Source organism: Phyllobates terribilis, unplaced genomic scaffold, assembly GCF_046119375.1.
Source record: "Phyllobates terribilis strain yellow unplaced genomic scaffold, ASM4611937v1 Scaffold_7__3_contigs__length_470593459, whole genome shotgun sequence".
Lineage (NCBI taxonomy): Eukaryota > Metazoa > Chordata > Amphibia > Anura > Dendrobatidae > Phyllobates > Phyllobates terribilis.
In genome coordinates, this window is record NW_027362767.1 from 380,794,021 (window position 1) to 380,804,058 (window position 10,038).

Here is a 10,038-nt window from a genome sequence, read left to right on the forward strand (position 1 = left end):
GGACAGCAGTCACACCTGTTTTGGGGCGCAGACCTGCCACCTCTTTACCCGCAACAGCCAGCGTGATTGGCAGGTCATCATTTTCTTTGGAGGTGGTAACACCAGCTGGTGTTGAGCGCTGTCCGACATCGATATCACCACCTTTGGATCAAGGCAACCTAACATGTCTGCCTGCATCTTCCTCACAGACCGGCAGTTTGCCGGGGACACCCTTATCAACCCCGTCTAAGCACAATAGCCAGCCCTCGGTCCCTCAGATGTGGACAAGTAAAAGACCATTTCCTCCTAGCCATGAGAAAGCTAAGAGGTTGAATTTCACCATCTGCAAGCTCTTGGCTACAGAAATGCTGCCTTTCCGCCTGGTGGACACAGAGGATTTTCGAGACCTTATGTCCGTCGCAGTGCCCCAGTACCAGATGCCCAGTCGGCACTACTTCTCAAAGAAAGGTGTGCCTGCGCTCCACCAGCATGTCGCACACAACATCACCGCTTCTTTGAGAAACTCTGTGTGTGACAGGGTGCATTTCACCACAGACACTTGGACGAGTAGGCATGGACAGGGGCGTTACATGTCGCTGACTGGGCACTGGGTAACTATGGTGACAGCAGGACAAGGGGCTGCTGTCCAAGTCTTGCCGTCCCCACGAGTTGTGCGTCAATCCTCTTTATGTCAAAGTTCCTCCACTGCTTCTGCCTCCTCAACCTCCTCTCGGTCTTCCACCTGCACCCAAAGCCTGTCTGGTCATGCCACAAGCTTTCTAACTGCGCAGAAGGGATCCTGCACACCTCCTTACTATGCTGGCAGTAGGGCTCAACGTCATCAGGCGGTTTTTACTTTGAAATGTCTGGGAAATGTGAGTCACACAGCTGAGGAGTTGTGGTCAGCTCTGGAGAACCAATTTCATGAATGGTTGTCTCCACTGGACCTGAAACCAGGGAAGGCCGTGTGCGACAATGCTGCAATTCTGGGTGCGGCCCTTCGCCGGGGCAATGTCACACACGTGCCTTGTATGGCTCACGTGTTGAACCTGGTTGTCCAGCAATTTTTAGCCCACTATCCCAGACTAGATGGCCTTCTGCAGAGGGCACGGTCGCTGTGTACTCACTTCCGCCGTTCGCATCCCGCAGCTCAGCGACATACATCTCTACAGAAGTCGTTGGGCCTGCCACTTCACCGGCTAAAATGCGATGTGCCTACCCGGTGGAATTCAACTCTGCACATGTTGCAGCGACTGTGGCAGCACCGACAAGCCCTGGTGCAATACGTTCTGACGTATAGCCTGGGCCAACGAGATTCAGAGGTGGGGCAAATCACGCTGGAGGAGTGGTTTCAGATCAGGGACCTATGCACCCTTCTGCACAGTTTTGAAATGGCGACGAAGATGTTTAGTGCTGACGATGCCATTATCAGCATGACTATTCCGGTGATTTACATGCTGGAGCACATGTTAAACAGAATTCGGAGTCAGGTGGTGGCACAAGAGGAGGTGGAGGAAGTAGAGGAGGAGGAGTTGTATGCGGAAGGGCTAACATCTGCAAGGTCCAGACGGTCGGCAGCACCAAGGCGGCAGGCATGTGAGGGTGGGGGAGATGGTTTTACCAGGGCGCATGGTAGCAGCCAAACTAGTGAGGAAGGTGCAGGAGCCCAGGAAGAAGTGGAGGACGAACTGATGGAAGACTCATCAGATGAGGGAGACCTTGATCACATTTCTGTTGTGCGAGGTTGGGGGGAGAGGACAGAGGAAGGAAGCATGATTGTTACCTCGCCACCAACACAACAGGGACTTGGTGCTCCTGGATGCGCAACACACATGAGTGCCTTCTTGCTGCACTACCTGCAACATGACCCTGGAATTGTGAGAATTAGAAATAATCCTGACTACTGGGTTGCCACACTGTTAGATCCCCGGCACAAAAGTTAATTTGCAGAAATTATTCCTGCCATAGAAAGGGATGCACGCATGCAGGAGTATCAGCAGAGACTGTTGCAGAATCTTACATGTGCTTTTCCACAAAATACCAGTGGTGCACGTAGTGAATCTCATAGTTCCAACTTGCCAACCGTGGGACCATCAAGTGTTCAGCACTCAAACCGTAACAGAACCACAGTATCTGCTGGTAACATCAATTTTGCGGAATCATTTCACCACTTTTTTAGCCCATCCTTTGCAAGGCCACAGGAGACAAGAAGTCTGACACATAGTCAACGCCTAGAGACGATGGTACAGGAGTATCTCCAAGTAAACATTGAAGCCACGACTGTGTCACTGGACCCTTGCTCTTTTTGGGCTTCCAATCTGGATAAATGGCCGGAGCTAGCCACTTACGCCTTGGAGATCTTGTCATGGCCCGCAGCCAGCGTTCTGTCTGAACGTGTGTTCAGCGCTGCTGGTGGTGTGCTGACAGATAAGCGCACGCGGCTCTCCACTGATAATGTAGACAGACTCACGTTCATAAAGATGAACAAATCATGGATCCGAAACGACTTTTCTACCCCTGTGTCATCCTGGGGAGAGTAAAAGCTTGATGATTGGTTAAAATCACCCTACCAACCGTTTTAAGGTTTCAAATTACTAATCATGTTTATCTGTATCTTGACTGGAAAATAATTTGGGCTTTGTAGCAGTGTGCAGCACTGATCCTATTAGGCCATCTATAATAAGCTCCACCAGATTTAAAATTAAAAATAATTTTTAGCTGCATCTAGCCCGGAAAATAATTTTGGGGCTCCGAGATGCGCAAGACACATAAGTGCCTTCTTGCTGCACTACCTGCAGCATGACCCTCATATTGTCAGAATTCGAAGTAATCATGACTACTGGGTTGCCACACTCTTAGATCCCCCAAACTTTTCGATCAACCTTTTCATTTTAATAAAGCCCAAAAAAATAGTCATTTTTGAAATTATAAGCATTAGCAGGTTGTTAGAAACTGAAATCAAACAGTTTTCAACTCAAAACTTTATTGTAGGTGATGTTACATTTTCACATAGGACCCCTTGTTCGAAAGGAGCTTCTGAACTCTCTCGTCCATTGAATTTGTCAGGTTTTGGATGGTTTCTGCTTCAATTGTTTTGCATGAGGACAGAATACCCTCCCAGAGCTGTTGCTTAGATGTGAACTGCCTCCCGCCATCATAGACACTCCTTTTAATGATGCTCCAAAGGTTCTGAATGGGGTAGAGGTCAGGGGAGCATGGGGGTCACACCATAAGTTTGTCCCCTTTTATGCCCATATCAGCCAGAGATGCAGATGTTTTATGTGCAGCATGAGATGGTGCATTATCATGCAGAAAAATGATCTTGCTGTGAAATACACGGTTCTTCTTCTTGAACCATGGCAGGAAGTGCTGTTTGAGAAAATCCACATACATTATGGAGTTCATCTTTAGCGCCTTCAGGGATCCTAAAGGGGCCGACAATCTCTCTCCCCATGATTCCAGCCCAAAACATTACTCCACCTCCTCCTTGTTGGCGCTGTAGCCGTGTTTGCGTGGGGTGTCCATCAACCAGCCATCCTCCACTCCATCCATCTGGACCATCGAGCGCTGCACGGCACTCATCCGTGAACAAAACAGTTTTGAAATCAGTCTTCATGTAATGTTTGGCCCACTGGAGCTGTTTCTGCTTGTGTGAAGTGGATAGAGGAGGTCGACAGGATGGCGTATGCACAGCTGCAAACCTCTGAAGGACCCTGCATCTTGTTGTTCGGGGGACGTTGGAGGCACCAGCAGCTTCAAAAACTTGTCTGCTGCTATGACAAGGCTTTCTTGCCGCTGCTCTTTTAACCTGACGTAATTGCCTGTAGGAAAGAGTCCTCAATTTGCCCTTATCAGCACGCACACGTGTGTACTGTGAATCAGCTACATACTTCTTGATTGCCAAGACACTTCATCCTGATCATCGCACAATGTTGATTGTAGTCATGCCTTGACCTAAACACTCCACAATTTGTTGCTTCTCAGCAGCCGACACATCCTTTTTCTTTCCCATTTTGGCAGAAAATGTAGGCTGCTTAATAATGTGAGCGAGCCTTCTTAAGTAGTCTTGCCTTTCATTGGACACACCTGCCAAACTAATTAGCACAGGTGTCTGCAATTGCTTACAGTGATATAAAGAGCCCTGACACACATCACCATCAATGAGTTTAACTGACAAACAAACAAATTCTTCCCTTATCACTCCTAAACACTTTTTGCATAATAATTTGGAACGCAGTGTACATGTGCTTTTCCACAAAACACCAGTGGTTCACGTAGTGAATCTTACAGTTCTAACTTGCCAACCGTGGTCTGTATGGAATTGTTCAATAAAGGGCCCAAAATTAAGATAACATAGATGGGAGAGGTCTCTATGAATAGGAATTCCTAAGTATTTGATAACCTGTGAGGGCCAGGCAAAGGGAAAGTTGGACTGGATGGAATCCTATATGGATTTGGGGAGGGAGACATCGAGGGCCTCAGACTTCGCTGCATTGATTTTAAAATTTTACCATGTAACAAAGTGATCTATTTCAGCCATAACAGCAGGGATGGATATATGTGATTGAGTGATATATACTAGGACATCATCAGCAAATAGAGAGCACTTGTACTCGGTGCCTCCCACCTCAATCCACCTAATATTGGGGTTATGGCGAATTGATGAGAGCAGGTGCTCCGTCACTAGGATGTATAAGAGAGGGGACAGAGGACATCCCTGCCTTGTCCCATTGGTGATTGTGAAAGGTGATGAAAATGTTCTGACGCACCCCCTGGGCCTTGGGACACCCGGAGCCGGACCCTTTTTGGTGGATGCTGGTGGTTGTAGTCTTCGTGGCGGCGACCCGGTTCCGTGGCTCAGGGCGGTCAAACCAGTGGCGGAACTATTTATGTGGTTTTAATGTTTAAATGTCCGACTACGCCACCCGTGGATTGCGGTCAGAGTGAACCGCCGCTACAGGGCAGACCGCTGAGGCTGGTGTTGTGGGTGCAGCAGAGCGTAGCATAACTCCCCACGGGAGGAGTATAGCCTCAGGGCAGTGTATGCGGAGGATGGGGGTGATGGTGCAGGGCAGCAGCAGTAACGACACGGAGTCAGTGATGCAGTCCAGGGCCTTTACTCACAGTTCTTATTATCCAGACCACGTCTGCAGGTAACGGCTGCCCACGTCGTACTGTGCTCACCAGGTGAGGGGCTCAGACAACTCCCAGATAACTTTGGAGCACTTCACAGGACCCCCTTTGTGTGTCCTTTGTCTGGCCTTTCTTACCAACACTTCTGTCCGGCTGCCTCGGTCCTCCTCTTGGTAAACTTGGCGCCAGTTTCCCTGACCCTATGTGGTGCCTTCCTAGCGGGTGTAGCGAGGGGCTGCGCCACATAAAATGTCAGAGCCTCCGGTTTCTAGCTGAGGGTCGTTTCCTGCCTCCACTAGTTCGGGGACCGGTCTCCCCCTTTGGCCTGACCCCTCCACGCAGGTGGATTCGGGCGTGCGGTGGCGACTCGCCCGTCCGCACCCCTGGGATCCCTTCATTCCTCGTTCCTGGAGCCTTCTCCGCTCCTCTTCCTTCCTTCTCCCTCTTCCAGGCCTGGGCCTCTGTTACTAGGCCCGCCTCCGGAGCAGAGCTCATGCAGAGCCCCTGCTCCCTGCCACTTCTGCTCAGACTTCTCTGCACTGAACTAAGATGGTGCCCACCTTTTATACTCCCTTCTCAATGCACCCAGGAACTGCTTCCTCCCTGCTCCTGCACTACAGGGTTCCCCTTTCTCAGTGTTCCCTCCCCCCACTCCAGCCAGGGACAGGGACTGTCGTGCCCATCTCAGGGGCATATTGGTCGCCCTGCCCCACGGCAATGTGGTGTAATGCATGCAGGTGTCGGGTCCTGATCCACACTCCATCCTTACCTGAGAGTGAGATATCACACCTCTGGGTGAGGTGCAATACGTCTGTAGCAACCGAGCCCTCAGGGTGCTACAGTTCCATTTATCTTCAGCCTATTGAATCTGTCCTGTGCCTGAGAGAAAATGCAGCCTATGATCGCCCGGAATAACGGTTCCCCCCGGGATTTCAACTAATTCATGTAATCGGTCTCGCCCCTATCTGAACTTAGGCGGCATGCGTGTAACAAAAAGAAAAACACACTTAGGCCACGGCCCCACTATCACTATTTAGTCAGTGTTCGGGCAGTATTTTTTTCTTTTGGAGCCAAAACCAGGTGAGGAACAATCAGAGAAAAGGTATAATAGAAACAAGTGCAACAATTCTGCATTAATCACCTACTCTTGGTTTTGGCTCCCACTCCTGAATAAAAATACTGACCGAATACTGACCAAATACTGATAGTGGATCAGAAAGCTTAGAAATTGTAAACATTTTGCTGTTACTGTAAAAGTAGCGTTTGTTTTCCGCAAGAAAAAAAATGCTATGTTTGAAAAAGCCCTTAAAGCAGGGGTGGGCAATTAATTTTGCCAGGGGGCCGCATGAGAAATTGGGATGGTTTTAGAGGGCCGGACTAATATAATTAACTCCGTTCTACCCAATACTGTATATATACATATGCTATCTTTTCATAACCAAACAGTATGTTAAACAATGCAAAGATTTAAAATACAATGAAAATACGGAGGACCTAATTACATCATTATTTAATGATAAGATGTTGAACTGCAACCAGCTTGTGATTGTTCACTTTAGAAAATTGTTAACTTTAACAGTGTTTGGAAAAAACTTGCTATTTTAGGTCAAGATATCATGTTAGTTTTTTAACGAACGGCATCCCTTTAACTTCGTAAAGAACAGAAAATTAAACATTTCAATAACATGAAAATGTTCAATGAGAGTAATCTAGCCTGTTTTGGGCCTGAACAAGTTCATTGAAGTTAGGTTCAATATCTGAGGTGGATATGCGAAGAACAGCACACAAGTGATCATCACTGAGAGAGGATCTGTATCTGGATTTGTTGAACTTCATCAGTGAGAATGTTTGTTCACATACATAGGTAGATCCAAAGAGAACCAACATCCTCTGAGCATGCCTCCTTATGTTTGGAAAGTTTTCCTCTTTGAGAGAAGAATAAAACTCCAGCAGTGATACTGATTTAAAAAGCTCTGCCAGTAGATTGTCAGACTGCAGATCAATGAGTTCTAACTGGACATCACTGGGTGCATTATCCACACAGCATGCAAAGGGAGAGGAAATCGTGTGCATTTCACTCTCAACTCCTTTGAAGTCTTCAAATCTTCTGGAAAATTCATCATATAAAGCCGCTAACATGGATGAATACTTGTCGAGGTGATCAGCTGATGGTGTGACTTCTTTCAGTGTTGGCACGTGAGTGAGAATTTTGTCCTTCAATTGGCTAGAAAGAAACTTCAACTTTCTCATGAAAGCTGTCACCAAGCTGAACATTTCATGTGCAAAGAGGCCTTTGCCATGGAGCTTGCTATTTAGCTCATTCATTAGTGTAGTCACATCAATGGCAAAGGCCAGATCTGCCATCCAGTGCTTATCTGAGAACTCTGGGATGTCTTTGCCTTTCATCTTACAAAAATCCTGAATCTCAGCTCTCAGGTCCCATACTCTTTTAAGCACCTTTCCAAGGCTGAGCCATCTCACAGCGGTGTGGTAGCCTATGTCACTATGTTCACTTTCTTGCTCCTCCAACAGTGCAACAAACTGTCTGTGATTCAGCCCTCTTGCCCTGATAAAATTAACTGTCTTAGTTACAACATCAACAACATGGCTGATTTTTAGCACCGACTTGCACAGCACTTCTTGATGAATAATGCAATGCAAAAATATCAATTTCTGTTCTGGGTTTATTTCATTCACTTTATCTTGCATCCGCTTCAAAAGTCCAACCTTTTTCCCTGTCATATTTGGACAGCCATCGGTTATAACACTTACTAATTTGTTCCATTTTAGGCCCAGTTTGTCCATGGATGCATTTACTTCGGTGAACAAATCACTCCCTGTTGTGGTACCTTTAATTGATCGCAAAGCTAACAGCTCTTCGGTCATCTCAAATTTTTTTGTTATTCCGCGTACAAAGATAAGTAACTGGGCGGTATCACGGATATCACAGCTCTCGTCCAGAGCCATGCAAAAAAAAATAAAATCATCAACTTTGTTTTTCAGCTGAAACTCCAAATTCCCCGCAATGTCTTCTACCCGTCTTGTTACGGTTCGTCTGGAGAGGGGCACATTTGAAAATGCTTCTTTTTTCTCAGGACAAATTATCGCTGCAGAGTCCACCAAACATTCTTTGACGAACTCCCCTTCACAGAATGGCTTACTGTTTCTTGCAATTTTGTGGGATATTACAAAGCATGTCCTGACTAGAGATGAGCGTTGTTCTACTCGAACTGTTCGCCAATCTCAAATTCGAGCTGTTTTGGGCGGTGTTCGAGCCGGTCGGCGAACACGAACAATTTGAGAAAAATTCGGCTGTTCGAGGTTATGTTCGATAACTGTTCGTGCACCAAAATCATAACTGGATTTTTTCTCAGTAATGATGAAAATTAATGTTAATACGCAGTTTGAGTGTACAGCGGGGCGGGGGGAGGGGCAGGGGATGGATCTCTGCAGGAACAATGAAGATCTCCATTTTTTTTTCTCTTTCCCGCATTTGCAGTGGGGAGGTGCAATCTGTCATCCTATCAGCAGCGCACACACGGAGCGAAGTGCTTTTTTTCACACAAGCAAGGGCATGTGTGATTGGCAGTGTATGTCACATGTCCTTGCCCTATAAGACCAAGCCATTTTCCCCGTCGCCACCATTTTCTCACTGCTGCAGCTGCGTGTTAGACGGCACCGCTGTTGCTGTGTGTGCTATACCTTGTTAATTTCAAGCCAATTTTCGCACAAATATACAGATAGCTTGGGAGTAGGGAATAGTTGTGATTGCAGTCCTTTTAAGGACTAGGTTACAGCATTTCCTACGACTTTTATCAGGCAGGTCTGTGCTCTTAAATAGATAGATTGTGGGAGTAAAGACTAATTGTAATTGCAGTCCTTTTCAGGACTAGGTTACATCAGTTCCTATCAGTTTTTGCCAGGCAGGTCTGTGCCAGTGCTGTGCAAGTTTTTTTCACAGCATTTGGCTGAATCTAGCAAAGCTAATCCTTTTTGGCCTATTGCAGAGTGTGTTAGTCAGTGGAGTAGCCTATCTGTGTTGCAAGATATACCACCTGTGTATAGAATACCAATTTTTTTACTGCACCTAGTGAAGTAAAATCTTTTGGGCATAGCATCATTCTATTAGTCCATCTATACTGACCTCCATCAGGTTGCAAACTGAATATAATTTTTTTCTGCATCTAGCTCTGAAAAAATATTTGGGCTTCTAGCAGTGTGTGGGACTTGGTCTATTAGTCCATCTATACTGACCTCCATCAGGTTGCAAATTAAAAATAATTTTTTTCTTCATTTAGCTCTGAAAAAATATTTGGGCTTCTAGCAGTGTGTGGGACTTGTTCTATTAGTCCTTCTATACTGACCTCCAGCAGGTTGCAAATTGAATATAATTTTTTTCTGCATCTAGCTCTGAAAAAATATTTGGGCTTCTAGCGGTGTGTGGGACTTGGTCTATTAGTCCATCTATACTGACCTCCATCAGGTTGCAAATTAAAAATAATTTTTTTCTGCATCTAGCTCTGAAAAAATATTTGGGCTTCTAGCAGTGTGTGGGACTTGGTCTATTAGTCCATCTATACTGACCTCCATCAGGTTGCAAATTAAAAATAATTTTTTTCTTCATTTATCTCTGAAAAAATATTTGGGCTTCTAGCAGCGTGTGGGACTTGTTCTATTAGTCCATCTATACTGACCTCCATCAGGTTGCAAATTAAAAATAATTTTTTTCTGCATCTAGCTCTGAAAAAATATTTGGGCTTCTAGCAGTGTGTGGGACTTGGTCTATTAGTCCATCTATACTGACCTCCATCAGGTTGCAAATTAAAAATAATTTTTTTCTGCATCTAGCTCTGAAAAAATATTTGGGCTTCTAGCAGTGTGTGGGACTTGGTCTATTAGTCCATCTATACTGACCTCCATCAGGTT

The 10,038-nt window shown here is 46.0% G+C and overlaps 1 protein-coding gene across 1 annotated transcript; it reads right to left on the bottom strand.

Annotated features, from left to right (window-relative positions):
* Nucleotides 1-6,807: 6,807 nt before the first annotated feature.
* On the bottom strand, nt 6,808-7,998 carry LOC141155525 (general transcription factor II-I repeat domain-containing protein 2B-like). Its single transcript, XM_073642394.1, has one exon. The coding sequence runs from the start codon at nt 7,996-7,998 to the stop codon at nt 6,808-6,810; it is 1,191 nt and encodes a 396-aa protein (XP_073498495.1).
* Between the last annotated feature and the right edge of the window lie 2,040 nt (nt 7,999-10,038).

What these genes read in the sequence shown, in the direction of transcription:
- LOC141155525 (XM_073642394.1), bottom strand. Translation starts at nt 7,998, where the DNA reads ATGACCGAAGAGCTGTTAGCTTTGCGATCAATTAAAGGTACCACAACA.